Source organism: Cannabis sativa, chromosome 2 (genome assembly GCF_029168945.1).
Source record: "Cannabis sativa cultivar Pink pepper isolate KNU-18-1 chromosome 2, ASM2916894v1, whole genome shotgun sequence".
Classification (NCBI taxonomy): Eukaryota; Viridiplantae; Streptophyta; class Magnoliopsida; order Rosales; family Cannabaceae; genus Cannabis; species Cannabis sativa.
The window spans coordinates 90,560,677-90,584,617 of NC_083602.1; the positions used below are offsets into that span (position 1 = coordinate 90,560,677).

General features: G+C 32.2%; 6 protein-coding genes across 8 annotated transcripts in view; 3 read left to right on the forward strand and 3 right to left on the reverse strand.

The window, feature by feature from the left end:
• The window catches only part of LOC115718623 (wax ester synthase/diacylglycerol acyltransferase 5), a 66,625-nt gene extending 44,849 nt beyond the window's left edge, over positions 1–21,776 (forward strand). The window contains exon 6 of the transcript XR_009686451.1: positions 21,677–21,776. The gene's annotated coding sequence lies outside the window, so the exon portion shown is untranslated. The remainder of the gene's footprint in view (positions 1–21,676) is intronic.
• LOC115718562 (putative pentatricopeptide repeat-containing protein At3g05240) lies at positions 4,112–7,451 on the forward strand. The gene is made up of 3 exons (XM_030647365.2): positions 4,112–4,285; positions 5,273–7,048; positions 7,173–7,451. The coding sequence occupies exons 2-3, from the start codon at positions 5,343–5,345 to the stop codon at positions 7,210–7,212; spliced, it is 1,746 nt and encodes a 581-aa protein (XP_030503225.2). The 5' UTR covers positions 4,112–4,285; positions 5,273–5,342; the 3' UTR covers positions 7,213–7,451.
• Positions 8,765–10,463, reverse strand: LOC133035169 (UDP-glycosyltransferase 92A1-like). The gene has a single exon (XM_061111008.1). The coding sequence runs from the start codon at positions 10,460–10,462 to the stop codon at positions 8,942–8,944; it is 1,521 nt and encodes a 506-aa protein (XP_060966991.1). The 5' UTR covers position 10,463; the 3' UTR covers positions 8,765–8,941.
• Positions 10,525–12,407, reverse strand: LOC115720706 (UDP-glycosyltransferase 92A1). Its single transcript, XM_030649874.2, has one exon. It carries the CDS (start codon positions 12,314–12,316, stop codon positions 10,793–10,795), a length of 1,524 nt encoding a protein of 507 aa, XP_030505734.2. The 5' UTR covers positions 12,317–12,407; the 3' UTR covers positions 10,525–10,792.
• On the forward strand, positions 14,737–16,477 carry LOC115721281 (UDP-glycosyltransferase 92A1). Its single transcript, XM_030650547.2, has one exon. The coding sequence runs from the start codon at positions 14,832–14,834 to the stop codon at positions 16,299–16,301; it is 1,470 nt and encodes a 489-aa protein (XP_030506407.2). The 5' UTR covers positions 14,737–14,831; the 3' UTR covers positions 16,302–16,477.
• LOC115721095 (lysine-specific demethylase JMJ30) lies at positions 16,890–20,236 on the reverse strand. Of its 3 annotated transcripts, none has more exons than XM_030650342.2 (7): positions 20,040–20,236; positions 19,188–19,670; positions 18,264–18,473; positions 18,013–18,159; positions 17,783–17,926; positions 17,459–17,551; positions 16,890–17,343 (listed from the first exon to the last, which is right to left on the reverse strand). In XM_030650342.2, exons 2-7 carry the CDS (start codon positions 19,662–19,664, stop codon positions 17,155–17,157), a joined length of 1,260 nt encoding a protein of 419 aa, XP_030506202.2. In that variant the 5' UTR covers positions 19,665–19,670; positions 20,040–20,236; the 3' UTR covers positions 16,890–17,154. The 3 variants fall into 3 exon arrangements, 2 of the variants coding, with proteins under 2 accessions (XP_030506202.2, XP_030506201.2); XM_030650341.2 differs by having other exon boundaries at positions 19,188–19,702; positions 20,040–20,225; XR_004012378.2 differs by having other exon boundaries at positions 17,297–17,343; positions 17,737–17,926; positions 19,188–19,702; positions 20,040–20,225.
• Positions 21,777–23,941: the final 2,165 nt, after the last annotated feature.

Below are 23,941 nucleotides of genomic sequence, written 5' to 3' on the forward strand. Positions count from 1 at the left end.
ATTAAACGAATAATATTTGTGTCAGACTGACATACATTTTTAACACAAAATTTTACCCTAAACTAATATTACAAACCTTACTTTTGTATTAGTAAAATTAAGCTTCATGTATTAATTAATATAACCACATAAATTTGTTATAGTATTTAAGGTAGTGAATTGGTGGAAATAAATGGATTAGTGATAATGAGAATGATAGGGTGAAAATGAGGCATCACAAAAGCACTAAGAAAAGGGCATGAGATAATAGATATGCCACTTTCATGAATATTTTACTAAGATTTGGGGGACCTTTACTTTTCAATTTCATCTACATCTATGACTAGTCTAAGAACCAATTATATTGTAACATGGAAGAAAGAAAGAAGCAAATGGTAAAATTTGAGTGGTGCCTTTTTTGTCCCTTATAACAAAAAAAAGTAATATATAAATATAATATTATATATGTGACATATGTGAGGTGATGAACCTATGTCACATATTTTAATCTCAACTTTTGAATATTACTATTTAAAAACAAAAACATGATTTGACCCAATAATTAAAGACAAATTAACAAAATATATGCTATAGCCTATAGTAAATTTTATTGCATTACTAAATATCTATATAAAGCCAATATATTATTTTTTTTTTCCATCGATTTACATGGTGAAAAGTAATTTTTGGATTTACTTGGTTAGTAAAAAAAGTTTATTAAGGAATATTTAAAAAAAAAGAGAGAATATATATATTTAAAAAAAAAACTCCTAATGTTAAATTTGATAAATTTTAAAATAATTATAAAATATAATTAAATACTTTAATTGATTCAATAAAACTTCTTATAAAATTTTAGGAAAATATTTTTCTCTTAACTTTTCTCAATTATTTCCCCTAGTAAACTTTTTCTATACAGATCCAATTATAGTCTAAAAGAATAATTATGAAGCAAAAATATTGATGGCTTGAAACTTTTGTTTGTAAATAAGTTACATTCATAAACTTAATATAACTACATAGTTGATTCTACTTATAATATTGTGATATATTATTAGTGATAAAAAAGTGTTGAACTTGAACAATTTATACACAAAAAAACTCAAGACCTACACAAACCATAGAAGAGCAATAAAACTACCATATGATCATTTAACTAATTAAGAGATACGACTGATGTAACATTTTAATTCGTTATTTTTTTATTTCAGTTAAAGTTGTTATAAGCTCATGTCTATAAATAATAGTTTAGAGAATTTTTGAGAAGATGTTTAAAAACAAATTTATTAGGGCTTAAGCCTAAGGCGAATAATACTTTTGTATTAATATAGGAGTTAAAATAAGCTTTTTTTTATTATTATTTTTTATAAGTGAATAAAATAAGCTTGCTGTCCAACAAAATGAAAAAACAAGGTCCAAAAAATATTTAATTGGACACCTAGGAGGAAGGTGATGGCTTGAAACTTTCAATTAATTAGTAAGATTTTGTATTAATTTATACAAAGTTATAAGAAAATTATGCTTGTGGAATTATTTTTTTACTTAGTTTTTTTTTTGAAAGAATTTTTTTACTTAGTTTTGATTAAACTATAATAGAAAAAATAGGGTATTTCTTCATTGATAAGTGTGGTAGTTTGATAAGAGTGTTGACTCTTGAATTGATTATGTGAAAAATTGAAGAGTTAACTTAAAACACAAACAAATATAGTATTTATTAAGTGTAAATCAACAAAGCCTAAAGTGATTTCTCAGGGCGGATCTAAACATTTTGGGGGCCTCGTGCAAAATTTTAAAATTTGGGCTTTTTTTTTTTAAAAAAAAATCGTGTACATTAAAACTACAATTTCATTATTAGCTTTTTTTTTAAGATTTATTCATAAATTTTTAATTATAAATTTTTTATTTATGTGTATATAATAGGAAAAAAAAAAAGAGAAAGAAATGAGTCTTTTTTTTTTTTAAAAAAAAAATTGGACCTAAAAAAAATGGGAGCCTTGTGTAATGGCCCAAGTTGCCCAATGCTTGGGCCGACCTAGTTTGACAGTGTGGTACATTTTCTATAGTTGCTTTTGTCTTTCAATTTTTAGCTTACATAAAATTGGACTCTTACTTCAATATTGGATCATGAAATGTATTATGACTTGAATAATAAGTTATAGGCTATATATTATATGATAATGTTGAACAAGTCTAGCAAGTATTTAGCAACATTGACACAATCTAAGCAACATTTGTGCTTAGACAATATTCCTACCTTTTATTCTTATGTTGAGGAATGAGTTTTTAAATGTTATTATTTTAATGTCTAGTACTCTTCTGAGTGTCATATTATTAGTGTAATTAAATATTAGATTTCATATAATTTTAAAAAAAAAGTTTTTAAGAAATATCGCTACTACTTGTGGGACGTTACCTATAGAAAATATTATCACTATTGGTGCCTAACAATGATTCTCTATTATTGATTAGCTTTAAAATTAGAGAATTGCTAAAAGACACATTTGGTGTCTAACATGTGCCATACAACTATTTATATAATTAAGTATCGAGTCTTATATAAGAAAGTAATTTTATAAAGAATATCACCAACCAATCGTGAAATACCACTTATAGAAGGTGCTGAGCATTGATGCCCAATAACACCCAATAACAATGCTCTTAAAATTATTTATATGTTTGATTTAAATGATGAATTTGAATGACTTATTATTATAAAATGAGTAGAGCTAGAGCTAGAGCTACTACACTCACCACCGTTTCTCCAATAAAAAGATAGAATCTTGAAAAGCCATAACTAATGCAAAACTTATTTATATATTACAACACAATTATATATTGACACAAACATATTAGTACCTAATTTAAAATGTAGCTTACTCAAACTTTTCATTATCAAATAGCATTGAACTTGATACCTCAAAAGAGCTTCAAACCATAGCTATATATAACAGAAGAACCCTTAAACCCATTCTCATCTTTCACACCATTCTTAACTAAATCAATCTTCTCAACCATTTCTTCATATCCAACAAAGAAGCTTTTTCCTCTTCCAACCTCAACACCAACTCCCAACTCTTCTTCCAAATACTTATAAACATTATAGGCACACCATAACTAAGTGATTCCAATCACAATGGCTGAGAAAACCACACACAACTTCATGACCCAAGATGGTCACTTGGGGAGCCCATTGATGCACAACCAACCCTCTTTTCGACTCTCTCATTCGCTCCTCGAACCCCTTTGGCAGCCACTCGTCGGCTCTGAACTCGCCGTTTATGTCGAACCCGATCGGCGGCCTAACAACCCAGATGAAGCTTTTGCCACTGGCTTCCAATGCCATGCCTAACTCGGTCATTTGAGATGTTGATATAGTGTTCATTGACCCAAATTAAATAAATTTACAAACTTGAGATTTGTGTCATATAACCTATAATTATATGTGAAGAGACATATTATTATTATAATTGAATATGATATTTGAATAATTATATTTATATTTTTAATTATAAAGCGTTTTTATAAATTTAATTATTTTATTTTTAATTTTGTGATTGCTTTTTCTTCATTTTTATCGTTTAATTAATTATTATACTCAACTCATAAATATTGTTAATTAAATATAGAATGAGAATGAAGAAATGAAAAATTTTATTAAATAAAAATACTAATTAAAAATTAAATAAAATTTTAAAAAACAAATAATAATAAACAAAAACTCATACAAGATGCTACATAGATTATTAAACTTAATTTTTTTTAGAAAAAATTATCTCATATATTTTTTTTTAAAATTTACAGTTTGGATTGCTCCGATAGTTTTTATATATGGATTTCGGTTGCGATTTAGGTTGCTTCATTAATTATTATGTAAATTTTTATATAGAATTCTATAAAAATATAAAAAAAAATGGTTTTTTTTGAAAGAAAAAAAAAACTGTTTTGATTCTTAAAGTGTTAAAATAAAAAAAAATATATTTTTTTCTTTTCTAAAGTTCTCACCCATGGAAATCTTTTCATAGGCTCAACCGTACTGAACTAACTCCCACTAGCCATGGAATAATCTCCACCGTTGGATCCCACATCCACTTCCCACCTAAACGACAGCATTATTAGTTGCGTTTGGAAGTTAATAATCTCATCCAACGAATGAGTTCACACATTTGGGATGGCTCAACTCAAAACGTTGAGCCAGGTAGTGTTTTGACACGCGTCATGATCTGGTGATTCTCTCTTTCAAGCTGAGAAACCTGAGCCGTCAGATCATCTAAATGTTTTTGTTTCTCCATCTCTTGAGATTTAGGAGGTATCTATCTTCATCATCTCCCCTGTAATTGTGTTTATATATATAATGTAGCAGAGATTGATTAATTAATGTGTTTGTTTACAATTGTCAATTGTGAGAAAGAAGATTCATTTAAATTCATATTTTGCTTAGTTTTTCGTTTCAAATATTAATGCACTCAAGGTGTTTGAAAATATTACTAGTAGAAAATTAATTCAAGCAACTTTAGCTATAATCTATTATTTGTTTAGCTACTTTTTTCTCCCCCTCTGAAATTAAATCATATAACTAAGGTAATACACACTAATATAGAACTATATTATAGTTAAGGAAATTTCTGTAGTACACCTTTACGGATATTATGGTAAATTCTTAGTTCTTTTTTTTTTTTTTAATTGCGAATGTTATAATTATTTAGGAGCCTATATAAGTTGTCAGAAAATTCTAAATAGTTACATTGTCGAAAATAAAATTCAAACAATTGCTTATCAAATGTATAAGAGTAAACAGTCGTACGTGCCACAAAATATTCAAATCTTATTTTTGATATTGTAAACTACTCGTAAATCTACAAGTGGTCCTAAATAATTATGTCATGAAAAATATTAGACTAAAAAACTCTCATAAATATCGAAACAGATAGGCCTACCGAAACATCCCTAGTGTATTATAAAATTACCTTATAGTTATAATGTCTTAGATGATCTTCCTATTTTTATTGCCTGAAGTAGAATGTAGGTTAAAGTACACTGAGAATTATGAAACACCATGCAAATAATAATTGTAGAAGGAAATGATGTGGCTCATACTTCATAGGACTAATCTGATTTGATCAACCTCTAGTGTTTTAAGAGAGTGCTTAAGAGGGCTACTGTATGGGAACAAACCAAGTTAAAGGTTCAACCTTTAATGTAGTTCAACTAAACTGTCCTAAACTTGATATTACTTATTGTTCTGTTTTATCATTGGTATCTAATCTATTATAAGTTATGTTCTTTTTTTCTGCAGGCATGGCTAAGTGCCACACTTCTGTTTCAGTCCAAATTTGGATCCTTGAGTTTTGCTCCAAAAGAGAATTATGAAAAAATCCTATGACACAATTCTCTCTCTCTTGGAAAAATGCAAAACCATGGCTGAGTTGAAACAGCTACATGGGGTGATGATAACTACATCAGTTATCAAAAACATCATTCCATTGAGTAGGATTATGGACTTTTGTGTTTCCCCCGAAACTGGAGATGTCCACTATGCAAGGTCAGTGTTTAATCAAATTGCTCAGCCTAATAACTACATTTGTAACTCAATGATTAGAGGTTATTCTTTTAGTGACACTCCAATTGAGGGTTTGATCATGTACAAACGTATGCTGCAAATGGGCATTTCGCCAGACAATTTTACATTCCCATTTGTGTTGAAAGTTTGCTCAGTAATTGGACATCATTGTTATGGAAGATCTGTTCACAATCGCATTGTGAAAACCGGGTTTGAGTTAGATGTTTATGCTTCTACTGCTTTACTCCATATGTATGCTTGTTGTTCTGACATGGAAGCTGGTTTGAAAGCCTTTGATATGGTGCCTAAGTGGAATGTGGTGGCCTGGACCAGTTTGATTTCCGGGTTAGTAAACAACAATCGATTTGGTGAGGCTATAAAGGCTTTTAGAGATATGGAAGATAGAGATGTAAAGCCAAATGAGATTACATTGGTGAATGTTTTGGTTGCTTGTGCTCGAAGTAAGGATCTAGAGAATGGTAAATGGGTTCACAATCGCATTCGCCATCTGGGTTATGATCCTTTCATGTCAAATCAAAATTTCAATGTGATTCTAGCAACTGCCATAGTAGATATGTATGCAAAATGTGGGAACTTGAAAACAGCAAAGGACTTGTTCAACAAAATGCCTCAAAAGAACTCGGTTGCTTGGAATTCCATGATTGCTGCATATAATCAGTACGGCCAAGCTAAGGATAGCCTTGATCTTTTCTTGAGTATGCAAATTGCTGAGCTTGTTCTTCCTGACCAAGCTACCTTTCTGGGTGTCCTTAGTGCATGTGCTCATTTGGGGGGTTTGATTTTGGGACAATGTCTTCATGCTTACATATCAAAAACCAAATGGATCAATGACCTCGCTGTTGGGACTGCTTTTGTAGACATGTATGCGAAAGTTGGAGATCCCAACAGTGCTTGGAAGATTTTCGACAATTTGCAAAAGAAGGATGTGAAGGCATGGACTAGTATGATCTTAGGCTTTGCCATTCATGGAAAGGGCATTGAAGCTCTTAAAACTTTCGAAACTATGCAAGAAGATGGTAATAATGTAGTTCCCGACGAGATAACTTATATCGGTGTTTTGTTTGCTTGCAGCCATGTAGGTCTAGCCGACGAAGGCCAGAGACATTTTAACGAAATGAGGAGTGTTCATGGCATTGTTCCAACTCTCGAGCACTACGGTTGCTTGGTTGATCTTTTGAGCAGAGCTGGGCGTTTGAAAGAGGCAATGAGTCTAGTTGAGGAAATGCCACTACAACCAAACATTAACATTTGGGGTGCTATTTTGAATGGTTGTGAGATATATGAAAATGTTGATTTAGCTGATAAAGTAAGAAATCAGATAACAAAGTTGGAACCTCAAGCTCAAGTTAGTAGTGGGGTTTATGTGCTTCTTTCAAATATATATGCCAAGGCTGGTAAATGGCAAGAAGTGAATATGGCAAGAGAGTTGATGCAGCAAAACACCATTAACAAAACTATTGGTCAGAGTTCAGTTGAGATGAATTTGCTAATGTAAGTATGATCTTCTGACTTTTTTTATTAGTTGAGATTGTAACACATACGAGTATATAGTATTGTTCAGTTGAGACCCTTGATTAAAATCTTGAATTAAAATTGCATTGGGATATTTCTTCAGGAATTTTGGTAAGAAGGCCAAAAATTTGTCATCGGATTGACAGGGAGAAATAAACACTTTCATCATATTGTGCTCTCGAAAGGACAACTCTTCTCAAAATCTCAAAAAGTGCTGAGTTGGAATTTCATTTTAAGTAAGAATTATTGTTGTTTCCGATCCAACTACTGTCTATGTATGATTAATTTAGATCTGACCAATTATCCATCCTACCTTTACCTTCTTGACATTCAATTTTTGTCTTTCGATCCTCTTTCCTATTACTTGAAAAATATGAGTCGCTAGCTTAAACTTCTTCAAAATAACAAAGAAAATATAGTAGAAATAATTTCTATATTTTATTTCTTTCACTCAAAAAAAAAAAAAACTTATATTTTATTTCTATAAATAGCTTACTCCTTATGTCAAGGAGCTTAATGCCTATAATTGTGCCAAGTTGTTGAATAATTTCACATCATTTAAAAATATAAAATTATATTCTATCTCTCTTGCATATCATTTTTGATAATCTTATTTGTACTAAGTACTTTAATAATAAATACTCTATAAATAGGATACCCAAACTAAATTTTAGCATCAATGTTACTTTTTAGTTTATCATCGAAACGAATGTTGTGGTAAACAATAGCATAAGGGCTCGTTTGGAACGCCGTATTAAGTCGTATTGTATTGTATTGTATTATATTGAATTGAATTATAAATCATATTTTTATATAATACTATGTTAAACTTTAATTTATACTAAAATATTATATATTTAGGTGTCCATAAAAGTTAATACCACATATAGTTTTAAATAAAAATATTGCATAAAATACAATTCAATATAATACAATACAATACAATATGACCTAATACGGCGTTCCAAACGAACCCTAAGAGTATAGGCTAAAAATAGGACAAAAAGCAAAAAGTGAGAAAAAAAAATAAGTGTTAAAATCTAATACATTAACTTTTTCTACTTCCTACATAAATTTAGAAAATAAAAATCATCGAAATAAAAACCTCACTTGTAGCGAAGGAATACTGATTACACTGTGGTAAACAATAGCATAAAAATATAGCCCAAAAGTAACATGATATTTGGCAAGAAGGAAAAAATATTGAAGGATTGAGAGTTTAAAAAGGAGGGTGAGGAGTAATGGATAGAATTTCATGTTGTTTGGTGGTATTAATAGAGAAGAGATAGAATGTATTCAAAATTTAGAAGTAAATTTACTGAATGATAGATTATATAATATATATTTTATTTTTCATGAAAGGATATACATGTGATTTTCTTAAAAAAGATTTGTCTTCTAATCAATTCGTGTATTCTCAGAACTTGTAATTTTGTTGCTCATAATGTGAGTAAGTGAGCGTTCACCTACAATAAGTTTGGTCGGTTATCTATTTCTCAAATTCTGAAAGACTTATTTTGTAATGATTACGAGATCTAATTCTTTTCTTATTAATAGACGTCCATTCATTCAAAAAAGAAAGGATTGATTTTGGAATATTTTGGCATTCCTCCCAAAATCAATCCAAAATCACATACCCTTCCAGAAATCTGGTGCAACCTTCCATCAAACTATAAAGAAATTTAAACCACAAAATTAAATTTATATCCTTTTGTACATATAAATTTTACTACTCATTGTAAAAGAAAATGTAAGTTCATTTAATAATAATGATAATAATAAATCATTGACAACTTCATAATGATACACATAATCAATATATGAGAACTATAGAGTACAACAGACTTTTGTAACTGAAATGATCTCATCTCATCAGATCAGCTTAGTTCTTTTCTGCTCACTAAAAATCATAGCAGTATTCAAAAGTTTCTCCATTGCTATAACAGAAGAACCCTTAAACTCACTCTCATCTCTCACACCATTCCTAATCATTTCCCCAACTTCCCAAGCTTTCCTTCTCATTTCTCCTCCTTTCTCTGTCTCTAAATTCATAACCAAATTAATCTTTTCAACCATTTCTTTATGTCCAACAAAGGAGCTCATTCCTCTCCCAATTTCAATACAAACACCAAATTTCTCTTCCAACAATTTGGCATTATAAAACTGATCTGCAGACAAAGGCCAACCAATTATAGGCACACCATAACTAAGTGATTCCAACACTGAATTCCAACCACAATGGCTGAGAAAACCACACACAGCTTCATGACCCAAGATGGTCACTTGAGGAGCCCATTGATGCACAACTAACCCTCTTTTCGACTCCCTCATTCGCTCCTCGAACCCCTTTGGCAGCCACTCTTCAGCTCTGAATTCGCCGTTTATGTCAAACCCGATCGGCGGCCTAACAACCCAGATGAAGCTTTTGCCACTGGCTTCCAATGCCATGGCTAATTCCATCATTTGAGATGTTGATATATTGTTCATTGACCCAAATGACACATAAAGAACCGATCTTTTTGGTTTTGAGTCCAGCCATTGTGTGCATATTTCGTCTGTGATTCCAGCTCTTGCTTTTCCGGACCTTGTTGCCGGAGAAAAGAGAGGCCCAATAGAAAAAATCACATCTTCACCAATTATTCGCCGGAAATATGCTAATCCATTACTCTGTTCGATCTGCTCAACTGTGTCGAAAAGAAAAGCATCAGCTTTCGTCCATAACTGAAGCAGCTTTCGTAACACAATAGAAAACTTCTCAGACCCATCAGCCACACGTAAGAATTCCGACATCTGAGTTAGGTGGATTTTCCCAGCTTCGGGAAAATCCGGCAAACAGATTTCGTCGGTAAAGGAAGCTCCTTTACTCAAGCGATGAGGAAGATTCATCCACAGAGAGTAAAAGCAAGCGAACCCAAACCCCCCACCAATGCAGAAAAAGGCGTTGAAAATTCCAAACTCGGTAGCAACCTCTTTAGTCCATCCGAAAAACATGTCGGAGATTATCAAGAACGGTTTTTTACGGTTATCCGGGTGAGAACAGAGGTCGGAGATGAGTTTTCCGAACTGGGGTTTGAGTGAAAGTGAAGCTTCGAAGAAATTTGGGAGGAGATTGTAAGGAAGCGAGTCGGTGTTCTCCACGCCGGAAGGAAGATCAGATTCATAACCCTCGCCGGGAAAAGTTATTCCGACGAGTTGAATTAAGGAATTTGGTGGCAGAGAGAGTTTGAGGTGTGGAAGATTGAGTTGGGTAGTGACTAAAGTAACTGTAAAGTAGTTATTTCTGGTTTGGGAGAGTTTATGAGCTAAGGCTAGAAAAGGATTGAAGTGTCCTTGTGCCATGAATGGGAAGAGGACTATGTTTCTGTTGTTTTCTGTATCAGTCTCAGACATCATTGTTGCTAGTAATTTTGATATTGAAAGTGTTTTGTTTAAAGAGTGAGAGAAGAAAACTGTGAATAAGCTCTTTGTTTTGACTAATTAGAGTTAGGTTTATACATAACAATAATAATAATAATAATAATAATAATAATAATAATAATAATAATAATAATAATAATAGTAATAGTAATAAATCCTTGACAACTTTATACACGGACACACTTGATTATTTGATTACACCAGCATATATATATATTTATGGTAAACTCAACTGATCAATATATATAGAATAGAAAGGCCTATACAAAGGCTTCACAATCCAACTTTGTAGCTGTTTCAATCTCATCAGATTAGCTTAGTTCTTTTCTGCTCACTAAAAATCATAGCAGTATTCAAAAGCTTCTCCATTGCTATAACAGAAGAGCCCTTAAACCCATTCTCATCTCTCACACCATTCCTAATCATTTCCCTAACTTCACTAACTTTCCTTCTAATTTCTCCTCCTTTCTCACTCTCTATATTCATAACCAAATCAATCTTCTCAACCATTTCTTTATGTCCAACACAGGAGCTCTTTCCTCTCCCAATTTCAACACAAACACCCAATTTCTCTTCCAAAAGTTTAGCATTGTAAAACTGATCTGCAGACAAAGGCCAACCAATTATAGGCACACCATAACTAAGTGATTCCAACACTGAATTCCAACCACAATGGCTGAGAAAACCACACACAGCTTCATGACCCAAGATGGTCACTTGAGGAGCCCATTGATGCACAACCAACCCTCTTTTCGACTCCCTCATTCGCTCCTCGAACCCCTTTGGCAGCCACTCTTCGGCTCTGAACTCGCCATTTATGTCAAACTCGATCGGCGGCCTAACAACCCAGATGAAGCTTTTGCCACTAGCTTCCAATGCCATGCCTAATTCCATCATTTGAGATGTTGATATAGTGTTCATTGACCCAAATGACACATAAAGAACTGATCTTTTTGGTTTTGAATCAAGCCATTGTGTACACTTCTCTACTGTGATCCCAATTGTTGCTTTTTCTGACCTTGTTGCCGGAGAAAAGACAGGCCCAATAGAAAAAATCACATCTTTACCGATTATTCGCCGGAAATATGCTAACCCATTACTCTGTTCGATTTGCTCAATTGTGTTAAAAAGAAAAGCATCAACTTTCGTCCATAACTGAAGAAGTTCTCTTAACACAACAGAAAACTTATCAGACCCATCAGCCACACGTAAGAATTCCGACATCTGAGTCACCTGAATCTTTCCAGCTTCTGGAAAATCCGGCAAACAGATTTCATCGGAAAAGGCAGCTCCTTTACTCAGTCGATGAGGAAGGTTCATCCACAGAGAGTAAAAGCAAGCGAACCCAAATCCTCCACCACCGCAAAACCCGGCGTTGAAAACTCCAAACTCGCGAGCAACCTCATAAGTCCATCCGAAAAACATGTCGGAGATTATCAAGAACGGTTTTTTACGGTTATCCGGGTGAGAACATAGGTCGGAGATGAGTTTTCTGAACTGGGGTTTGAGAGAAATACAAGCTTGTAAGAAATCAGCCATGAAATGATAGGGAAGAGAGTCGGTGTTCTCCACGCCGGAAGGAAGGTCAGATTCATAGCCATCGCCGGGAAAAGATAATCCGATCAGTTGAATTGAGGAGTTTGGTGGAAGAGAGAGTTTGAGGTGTGGAAGATTGAGTTGGGTAGTGACTAAAGTGAGTGTAAAGTAGTTATTTCTGGTTTGGGAGAGTTTATGAGCTAAGGCTAGAAAGGGATTGAAGTGGCCTTGTGCCATGAATGGGAAGAGGACTATGTTTCTGTTGTTGTTGTTGTCTGTCTCTGACATCATCATGATTAGTTTATTCTAGTATAGAAAGTGTTAGGAGAAGACAAGTTGTTCAATGAATAAACTATTAAACTATTTATAGGGTTGCTCTTAGATGTTTGGTGGTTTTGTCATTCAAATAATTTTAGTCTTTTGAATTTCAACGTGTACAAATTGTATTGTATCTTCTAAACTATTAGATTTAAGAATTTTCTTAACATTTTACTAAGGAAAACATTATGTGAATCAAAATTTAGGAGAGACATGTTGTATATATCAAAGTTTGGAATAGATCATTGTTAATAAAATTAAAAGGAATTAGTCAGAAGTATGATTTGAATCTGATAATTTCAATTGTTTAAATGGAATTTTTTTTGCATTTCTGGAAAATTTAAATGATGTCTTAAATAATTATGTTGAGCATAAAAAAATAAAAATTAAAACTATTTAGATAGTAGAACCCTCCAAGCACTCACAATAACTTTTCTATTTTATCTTTTAAAATAAATCACCAAAACTTTATTTTGTATTGTACCTCAATTTTTTATATTACGTCAAGCATTAACTTCTTTACTCTGTATCATTTTACTATTTTATTTTATTCATTCCATAAAATATAATACAATAATATTACATATATATAGAAAAGATAAATACAAGAATAAATTATATTTAGTTGACTAACTAATTACCTTTACATTTAGTTCATTACTAATTATTTAGATAAAAAAATGTAAAATAGCTAAATTTTAGCTTACTTTATGAATTGCTTAATTTCATAACTTTTTCTTTATAAGTCAAAGAATAAGCTATTTTAACTTATTCATCAAAAGTGATTGTGGTATAGTTCCTCTAAATAAAAAATCTCAAAAGTTGTTCGTATTTCATCCGGAAGGGCGTTCTCAGAAGTCTAACTTGTCCATCTGAAAAGAATTTTCAGGGAAAGTTAGACTTTCTCTAGAAATGAGTTCCAAATGGCTAGTTGTTCTCTCCTGGAAGAGAGTTTCGAATAGTCGACTTCAGCTGTCGCCACTCCTATACGTGAAGTCCTTTCAACGTATGCTTTGGTCCATTGTCTAGAAGCATGCCTCTCATTCGGAAGAGTTTTATCTTGAGCTGACGTGGAGATATTGTTACGAGGAGTTTGTTAAATCATAACTGACTTAACAACTTAGTTATAGCAGTCACCAACTTTGGGATCCTTATTACTTAGAGGTTGAAAATTGAGAACGCAGAGAAAAGAGAGAGATTGAGTTTTGAGATTTGTATGAAGAATCTTTTGTAGATGAATAAGATTCTTAGGTAAGACTACGAGAGAGAAACACTTTGAGAGAATGCAAATAGAGAATTGTTCTCGACTAATTGTACTTTTACTCTTGCTCAATCAATAAAGATGTTTCGGTGGTGTTCCAGAACTGGAGTAGAGTTATAGATCACATTAATTTATAAGACTTGAATCAGTATATATCTTGGTATTGATTTTATTGTTTTATTGTTTTAATCGTTTCTAGTTTTAATTACTTTGTTCGTCTCTATTTTATCTCTGATTGTTAGTTCATGATTTGTTGACTTTGTCATTACTAATTGTTTTGTGATTCAATGTTAGTTGAATTGATTCTGTATATTAATTGTAATTTTTCCACAAATTAGAATTTGGTAATCGATCAAGAAAGCATAATTAAGATTTTTATTTCTGAGCTTTGCTATTGGGTACTACTGGTACCCAGTACCTTCTATAAGTGACGTCTTATGATTAATTATATGGACTAATTGTAAGTTATATAAAACTCGATATTTAATTACACTAATAATGCAGATGATTCGAGAGAAGGTTAAACATTAATGATGCCTTTTAGCATCCTCATACTTTATCCACGTTAGCCATCATTCTCCAAAGTCTCTTGTTTTATTTGAGCAATACTATTGGACTATATTGTACATGTGGCAAGTCTACTCCAATAGGCAACTCCCATTGGAGATGCTATTAAAGCATCTCCAATGGTAATATTCTTTAAAGGTACTAAAATCCTTCACATCATCTAAAAATATAATATTTTATTTTATCTCTTCCACATTATTTTTGACATACTAGATCTTCAACAAGGTAGAAACTCTCGTATTACGTATGTATATGTTCCTGCGGTATGACACCAAAGGAAGTGTTAGGTACCTGTGGTTAAGCCCAAATTTTTAAGATAAGGGCCCAAAAATATTTTTTAGCATCCTTTGCTAACTAAATTGTTAGCCTTAGCCATCGTTCTTCCAAAATTTAACCTATGCTCAAGTACCTAAGCAATTCTTTGAAAATAAAGGTGGAATCCTTCAACTTCAACTACCTACTTCCTAGAAAGTCCACAACTACTTATGTCACACTTGTCATTCTACCATTGGAAGGAGACATTTGGACATAGATTTGTCACTTAATTAATAAATAAATTTCTAAAGCCGACAGAGGTCAAAGTCAAACTATATTTCCACCAAATTTCCTTAATTTCTTTCTTCTTTTTAATAAAATTAAGGTTTCGAACTGGAGAAGACAACAATGGCGGAAACCAAAGAAAAAGTAATCATATTCCCATTCATGGCTCAAGGCCATATAATCCCCTTCTTAGCCTTAGCTCTCCACATCGAACGCCAAAAAGGGTTCAACGTAATTTTCCTAAACACTCCATTAAACATCAAAAAGCTCCGATCTTCACTCCCACCTGATTCCACCATTCGCCTCCTCGAAATCCCTTTCACTAGTTCCGATCACGGCCTCCCTCCCAACACCGAAAACACCGATGTTCTCTCTTACACCAATGTCTTCCGTCTTCTTCAGTCCTCAATTTCACTCAGACCTCCTGTTGAGAAAATCCTAAAAGATCTCATCAGAGAAAACCCTAGCCGAAAACCCCTTTGTTTCATCGCCGATATCTTTTTCGGGTGGACGGCCGCCGTAGCTAAGGAAATGGGTATTTTCCACGCTTTCTTTAGCGGCTGTAGTGGGTTTGGTTTGGCTTGTTATTACTCCCTTTGGTTGAATCTTCCTCACCGGAAAGTTGATTCCGATGAGTTTTTGTTGCCGGATTTTGAGGAAGCTTCGATCTTTCATGTTTCCCAATTGCCTTTGAATATTTTTGAAGCTGATGGGAATGATCCTTGGTCGAAATTCCAATTGGGAAATCTCTTATCTTGGGTTGATTCAAATGGGGTTTTGTTTAACACCATTGGAGAGTTTGATCAATTGGGATTACTTTATTTTAAGAGAAAACTCAGTAAACCGGTTTGGCCAATCGGACCGGTTCTTTTGCCATCGGAAAGTAGAGCAAAACAGAATGAGTTTACATCAAAGCTTTGTAGAGATTGGCTCAATTCAAAGGCTTTAAATTCAGTTCTATTTGTGTCATTTGGATCTATGAACACAATCTCAGCTTCACAGATGATGCAATTAGCTATGGCTTTAGAGAAAAGTGGTAAAGATTTCATTTGGGTAGTTAGACCTCCTATTGGTTTTGACATAAACTCGGAATTCAGAGCTCAAGAATGGTTGCCTAAAGGGTTTGAAGAAAGGGTTTCGAGTAGAGGATTGTTGGTACAAACATGGGCACCACAAGTGGAGATTCTTTCACACAAAGCGGTTTCGGTGTTTTTGACTCATTGTGGTTGGAACTCGGTGTTGGAGGCTCTTAGCAATGGCGTGCCAATGCTCGGTTGGCCTATGGCGGCTGAGCAATTTTTCAATGCTGTGTTGCTTGAGAAGGAGATTGGGGTTTGTGTTGAAGTGGCTAGAGGGAAGAAGTGTGAGGTTAGGTGTGAAGATTTAGCAGAGAAGATTGAGTTGGTGATGAATTTCGATTCGGAGAAAGGGAATGAAATGAGAAGGAAAAGTTTTGAGGTTAAAGAGATGATTGAGAATGCTATGCGAAATGAGATTAATGGTCTTAAAGGGTCTTCTTCTCAAGCATTGGATGAGTTTTTTAGTGCTGCAATGGCTGCTAAGAATGGTGAAAAGGTTCCAATAATATCATGATAGACCTTTGTTAATAATATCAAAATCTTGTTTAAGATAAAAATCAAAACAACTTGGGATAGTGCTTAAATTGTTTTATGTTCTAAATCCCAATGTTGTACTTGTATTATTATTATTATTATTAGGGTGTGTATTTATTTGGTATTCTATGTTTTATATAAACACAAATTTAGTAATGTGTTATTTTAATAAGAGTAATAGCGACATAAGTACTTAAAGTTTTAAGTTTGTAAGCGTCATAAACCCAATGGTTTTTTTTAGTGGCATAAGTACCCAATATTTGTAAAACTGTAATTTTTCTCTATTTTCGTCAGTACAAACTCCGTTTTATATTTATTTAAAAAGGATAACAGAGTCTGTACTGATAAAACTGAAACAAAATTACAGTTTTATAAACACTGGGTACTTATGCCACTAAAAAAAATCATTGAATTTATGCCGCTTACAAACCTAAAACTTTGAGTACTTATTCCACTATTTAACCTTTTAATAATAGAAGGTCTAATCATTTTAACGTTTTCATTCAATATAATAATGAACATATTAAATATGTTTTACCAAATGCAAATTGAGCAAGCTAAAAAAAGATAATACAAATCACTGAAATTTGATATTATTAAAGCAAAGACATACTTCTTTAAGAAGTTCACACATTTCCATTTTTAATTAATAAAAATATGTAAAAGTCTAGCAGCCTGAGCGTTGAAAAATGCTATATACACAAGAATAAACCTATTTGAGATCCAAGATAGCAAAACGCTCTGGTTTCTACACTCACCATAACCACCTAAACTTCTAATTAACCACAACGAAAAAGAAAGGGAACAAAACCCGCCATGGAAGCAATGAAAACTCAAGAATCTGTTGAATTTTCAGTGTCATTCCACCAAAAGCTAACCGAAAAACTTGTTGTTAGAGATCGCACATAGTGCCACCATTTCGGTGGGATGTAAAGCATTTCGCCTTCCTCTAAAATGCAGTCTACGAATTCTAAATCGCGCACCTTTGGAAATACTTTCTCGTCTATGTTGTCTAGATCAACCTACCAAGACCAACCAAAATAAATTACATCAATATGAAATGTTCAGAGCTTTGAACAGAGCAAAAAACTCATGGGAATTCATGCCAATAATGCAAGTTTGAATGTAGTTAGTTACCTTGCTCGAATTGAAAAGCATAGTTTCGGTGTATGGATGAAGCTCATCCGAAATGGAAGAATGGTACAATCTCACATACTTTTTTCCAACCACCTGAAAACAACCGAAAAAAATTACACAACAACCATGTATTTGAATTGCTCACGAATCGAATCCTATAAACACAAAGCTATTAAAAAACTCTATGAGATAACAAATTAACTATGATGCACAACACATTGCATATGGTTAAAGAGTTTCAAATACATAACATCTTATTATTATTATTATTAACTCACTATGGTTTCAGCAAATGTGCAAAACAAAGTATGCCAAAGGGGAGACCTGAGCAAGTAAATTATGGTGTGGATCATGGTGTAATGGTGTCACTGTACCAGCCGGACCGAACCAAGCATTTAGAGATCTTATCTCGCCCCCACCAGCAAAACAGTAGTCTGGAACACATATGTCATTTCGTAGCTCGTTTATCTGTTCTTTAAAGTAAAATTAATTACTACTTGTTCATTACATAAACAACAGTATGAGTTCACATCAGTTCATTACAATTTATTTACCTGATCGAATAATGGATGCTGAGCAAGATATGTCGGGGCAGCAGAAGACGAGGAAGAAGAAGAGCTAATAGCTCGAATCCTCTCAAGAAACTGCGAAAACGTTATGAGCTCTTGCTTCCATTCAGAGCATAGATAATTCTTCCCAACCTGCAAATCACATAAAAACAAAATCAATCAAACATTCAATACTGAATTGCATGAATAATCAAAATTCATCAAAGTTATGAAAAAACTGAGGAAAGATTAATCACCTCAACAGGTACAGTTCGATCCCCAGCAATAGTCTTTAAGTAATCCAAGTCTTTCCACTTTGTCATTGCTGGCCAATGAGTCATGGCATCGTTTATAACCACTGGTAATCCATTCAACAGATATTCACGAAGAAATCCCTCCATAGAAAGACCAGACCTTTTCACCACTGTCTTACCAGACAATGATTTCTCAGGCAACATTTGAAGAATCTACAATAATATGATAATATAACCAAACCAATTATTACATATCTCTCTATCAATAAAAATGCAAGAATAAATAAGATTTCTTTCATCCTAAATTATGATCCTCATAGGATTTTGCCTCTTTTAACTTTATTTTTTGCTACAAAAATTCTTCCCGAACTATCAAATTGTTACAAATATGCTCCTTTACGTTCGAAGAGAGTCTATTTAACAACTTTAGCCTACCGAAAATCTAATTTATTGATATTAAACATACAAACATCAGTTACGTTGTAAGATATATTTAACAACTATGAACTATCCAAAATCCAATTTATAACCACTTGAGGCTAGCTCAAGTGGCCGTGGCCATAGGAGAGTGCGTGTGTGCGTTGGAGGTCCTGGGTTCGAGTCCCAAATTATGTATGATAGATTATGTATGATTGTAATATATAATCGCTTAAATCAAAAATTCAAAATCCAATTTATTAGCATTAAAAGTATAAACATTAACTCGAAGAATGTAAACACAAAAATTCTTTCCGAATAATCATTTTCTATATAACAACATTAATTTACTCGAAATCTAAGAAAGTCATTGTATATTCTCATAATTCATCGTTAGACTGTAATGTAACTAAAGTAATGATTTTTGTAATTGGAGAGGACAATTAGTATTTATTCAAAATGCAATCTTTGAAAACCTAATAAACAAAAATTAGGGAAGACGAACCTCACCTCCGCCTTGTTGAGGCCGTCGTGAACCAATTCACACTCCGATTTCGAAGAAGAAGAGCCATTACTGACACCTTGAGCTTCAGAAACCCTAGCTTTGGAGGAAACTTTATGAACAGCAGAATCCAAATCTTTCCTCAAAAGAGTTCCACCCATAATTAGACCCATATCCAAAACCCTAAGGGCTTCCTTAAATTCGCCGCTAGCGAAATGAAGCTTGGCGACTCGGAGGCAAGCCATGGAGTAAGCGTCGCGCCAAGCCGGCTGAACAGAGTGCCATGGACCCGAGTGAAGCTGCTCCCAAGCCATCTCGCGAGCCGCCTCGGCGGCCCGAAAGTCGCCGGCTTCGGCTTGAGAAGCCATGCGGACGAAAGCATAGCCGCCGTGCTCGGAAATTGTGTGGAGAAGGACTGAAGATTCTGCGTCGAGAATTGGGGTTTCGAATTGATCGGAAATTTCAGTGGCGGCGGCGGACGACATTGTCGACTCCGGTGATGATAGTGACGAAAAAGATCATTCTTTTGACATTAAAAAGAAAGAAAAAGAAAATAAAAATTTAATCTTTATTTTTTAGGGTTATTAAAGATTGGATTTTTATTTGGCTAATTTAATTTTTTCTTAATATATATGAATTTAAAACAAAAATTAATTGATGGTTATGTTATGAAATGTAATGTAGTTATATATAGGCATATTTAGGTTTAAATTACCTTAAAATGAAACAATGATCATTGTAGTAAGATTTATAAGATAAAATTGGCTTATCTTTAGTTATTATTTACAAAAAGATTATGAAAAAGAAAATGCATGAGTATATAAAAGATAATAAACTTAAAAAAAAAATTGATAGCTTACCAAGAATGGACTATGAGAAACAAAGAATGAACAAAAAGACTTTTTTTTCCTTTCTTTCTTGTAGTTTGAAGGTTATAGACAAGTGTTCTTTTTAGTTTGGACAAAATAAATTGAGAGGAAAATATATATAGTAAGGCAACACACAATAATTGATTTTGGAATGAGAAGAGTTTTGATTGAATGAATAAAATGATTGGAGGATTGGTCTTTTTATTTAGTTGCAATTTAAAAATGGGACCACCAAAGAGGGGGGAAGTGTCTCTCTATGTCTTAAAAATAAGTCTCATTTTAAACTAATAAATTACTCAACCAAAAATGGTAATAAAAGTTGAATCACAATTAACTAATTTAAGAGTATTGTTATTGGGCATCAATGAGTGCCATTTACTTTTTATAAACCTCACATTGATTAGTGATATTTTTTAAAAATTTATTTTCTGATAAAAATATTATTATTGGGTACCAGTGACACTGTACAATTAATAATATTTTCTAAAAATTATTTTTTAAATTATATGAAACCTGATACTTAATTAGATTGTATGATTGTGAGAAGAGAATGTTAACACTAATAATGTTAATTCTCTTTCTTAAATTATATGCAATTTATGATTACTTAAATACACTAATAACATTAAAGGGATATGATTTTGTCCCGTGATGTACTTTCACGGAATGTATTCCGTATTATATTAGATAGGTCTCAGGGTATATTAAATGAGTGTTAGGGTACGTTTCTATTTTTTAACCCTAACTATCCTTAGATCAATCTCAACCGTCAGATTAAATAATTCTCTCATCTGACAGCTGCCGTACATCACGGATTACAATCCGTAAAAGTACAATAACGGAACAAAATCATATCCCTAACATTAAATACCAATACTATATTTTAACAATTCTCTTTATTTAAAGTCTCCAAAGCAACGAGGAAGATATTTGTTAAAAATCTAGGACCACTAAACTCAACAAAAATATCTCACCGATATTTTGTAGTGACAAATCCAAAACTAATAATTAATAATAATAATAATAATAGTTATTAGACATGACTCATGATAAAAAAAGCAGTGTCTTATATCTCAATGTTGGCCAATTGGGTTTGTACATTTGTACAAGACAACATCATAAGATGTCACTTTCGAACCCCTCAACTGAAAAACAGACAAGAAATATCGTTTGGTACATGAAAATTGCTCAACTGTTTTAGCTTATTATTGAGGATACACGTGGACACCAAATATGTGGCCACGTATCATGTATGAAAATTAGTAGTTGGTTTTTCAAGTTACAAACAAACAAGATTATCTAGAACATTCAAGAATCATGTATATGATAAGTGTGAGCCATGTTTCGATAAGCCTTTATTTGTTTTGGGATCTCAATGAATTTTTTTATTTATTTTTTCAGTTTATTTTTTTTTAATAGTATATATAGTTATGCTAAAAAAAAATAGTATCGAAGCGCTGAAAGGATCTTACTATTTTTTAAATATTGATAATTATGTCTCTGTCTGTAATCAACTCTCTAAGTGTTTTTTATCTTGTAATTTTTCTTTTATTCCTAGAGGTTGTAACTTCGCTGCCCATAATGTGGCTAAATGAGCCTTGTCCTAAAACTTTTCAAGTTTCGTGGAGATATCCTTGATACCAAAAACTATTATTTGTAATGACCGTAAAATCTAATTTTTCGATCTATCTAACGCTTTATTTAAAAAAAAAAAAAAACAAAAAAAAATAGTGCTAGCTAGCTTTTGAGAATTGCCATCAAAACACACACTAATAGATATTTCTAGATAGAAGTTTTCATTAATTGTTGGGTTGATGGAAATTAATGGTCAAAAAGTAACCCTAGAGAAAAAAAAAAGTAATAAATAAGATCCATTGAATAAGGTTACAAAAAAAAAAAAAAAGATAAGAAAGGTAAAAAGTCTCCTCAAAAGATTAAATATTCATTGGTATTACTCTTTTTATTACTATTTTTTGATGGAAAAAAAAAAGTATGATAACGTGTTTATGATTGAGTGATTTGAAACATGCATGTGATGTGAGCTCATCAACATAATTTACCAATAATGTACTAAAAATATCTTTTTTTAAGTATTATCTTAGTTTTGAGATTGGATGAATCTTGAATAAAAAAATTATTATTGGGTCATTTATTAAAGAAAAATACGTGGTATTTTTTAAATTATTGAGCCTTTAAACTTGGTAGGTCTTAGGCATAAATTTAGCCCGCCTTAACTCAAAGCCAATTCATGCATAAAAAATATCTCAAGCTATAGTATAAGTTTTTTTTTTCTCATATTTTTTCTTGATAAATTAATCCAAAGTCCAAACAAGCCTAAAATCCTTTCAAATAATTATAAAGAAAAGGTCAAAAGAGGAGGAAAAAAGTATACCTACATATAGGCTATAGTTTAACACATGTAACTAAATAGAAAATTTTAGAGACTAAGATACAAGAAAACTAAACAAAATACATCTTTTTTTCTAAACACAATATCAACTTTGTTAGTTTCTTTTTCAGACATATTATGCTAAATTATAAAATAATAAATAAGATTTTTTTTCTTCTGAACTATGGTATTTTTAGAGTTTTATCCCTTTTATTGTAAAAATTCTCCTTAAACTATACAAATCATTGTGAAAACTCTCGTTGTAAATATCCTCATAATTCATTGTTAGATTGTTATTTATGCATTTATTAAATTAGATTAGATTAATGTTATGTACTAATGCTATATCAGCAAATTATTATAGGAAATATGCAGCAAATTGTTTAAGGAAATACGCAAAATGCATTTGCAGTTACAAGAGATATTTGTATCGATTTTTATAGTTTAGAGAAAATTTTTACAACAGAAAAAAATTAAAGAAATTACACTCTATAGCCATTTTTTATTTATTTTTTTAATATTTACCTTCATTTTATTATTCTTTAATTTATACCCAGTTTTGTAAATCATATTCTAATTATGTGTATTAGAAACTTTAATTTTAATAAGTTATGTGAGGTTATATTTGGTATTTTGATTATAAAAAAAAGCATTTATCAATTAAAATTATTTTAGAGTTATATTTGGTTAATGTGTAATAAAAAGGGTAGTTTTTAACTTCTACCAAAAAAAATTAGGAGACAAAACTTAAGGGTGAAAATCGGTCGGTTATGGTCGGTTTTTACAATTTTATAACTAACCGGTCAGTTACAGTTTTTATTTTACGAAAATCGTAACCGACCGTTTAGAAATTATAACCGTATAAAACCGACCGTACGGTTTTTGGCAGTTTTGGGCAGTTTTTATTAGTTTAACTATTTTTTTTATTTTAAAAACCGAAATCGACCGCCATGTAAAAAAAAAAAAACCGAAACCGAAACCGACTGCCAAATTCGGTGATGACGTGGAATTCGGTTACAGTTTGGTTGGTTTGATGGTCGGTTATGAACACCCCTAACAAAACTCTAGATGAATTATAGTGTCGAACTTAGATACTTTGACCCACTTATCTTTACTAAATAAGGAAGGATACTTTGAACCTTGCCTTAAAAGTGGCGCTCCTTTAAAGTACAGATAGCGACAGAGCCACATATCAATATAGGAGATTGTAACCCTTTATCTTTTTTCATCTCCCATTATTTTTTAATGTAAAATATTTTAAAAATATCTACATTTAAAATAATATTTTTGAAACACTAATTCTCATAAATATCATAATCAAATCAAGGTAATTAAACACAACAATAATAAGGAGATATTATTGTATGATGTTAAATGTCTCTTACATAATTTTGAAAAGAAAACAAAAGGTTGTCCTTTATTGTACGGATACATATATATTATATTTACAACAGCCGACAGTACCAACCCAACCCCTTAAACTCATTTAACTTAAACCACCAAT

What these genes read in the sequence shown, in the direction of transcription:
- LOC115718562 (XM_030647365.2), top strand. Translation starts at nt 5,343, where the DNA reads ATGAAAAAATCCTATGACACAATTCTCTCTCTCTTGGAAAAATGCAAA. An exon ending in GTTGAGATGAATTTGCTAAT is followed by an intron (nt 7,049 to 7,172) that starts GTAAGTATGATC and finishes ATATTTCTTCAG; the next exon opens with GAATTTTGGTAAGAAGGCCA.
- LOC133035169 (XM_061111008.1), bottom strand. Translation starts at nt 10,462, where the DNA reads ATGATGTCTGAGACTGATACAGAAAACAACAGAAACATAGTCCTCTTC.
- LOC115720706 (XM_030649874.2), bottom strand. Translation starts at nt 12,316, where the DNA reads ATGATGATGTCAGAGACAGACAACAACAACAACAGAAACATAGTCCTC.
- LOC115721281 (XM_030650547.2), top strand. Translation starts at nt 14,832, where the DNA reads ATGGCGGAAACCAAAGAAAAAGTAATCATATTCCCATTCATGGCTCAA.
- LOC115721095 (XM_030650342.2), bottom strand. Translation starts at nt 19,664, where the DNA reads ATGTCGTCCGCCGCCGCCACTGAAATTTCCGATCAATTCGAAACCCCA. An exon ending in AGCATCCATTATTCGATCAG is followed by an intron (nt 17,927 to 18,012) that starts GTAAATAAATTG and finishes TTTAAAGAACAG; the next exon opens with ATAAACGAGCTACGAAATGA. An exon ending in TGCTTTTCAATTCGAGCAAG is followed by an intron (nt 17,344 to 17,458) that starts GTAACTAACTAC and finishes TGGTCTTGGTAG; the next exon opens with GTTGATCTAGACAACATAGA.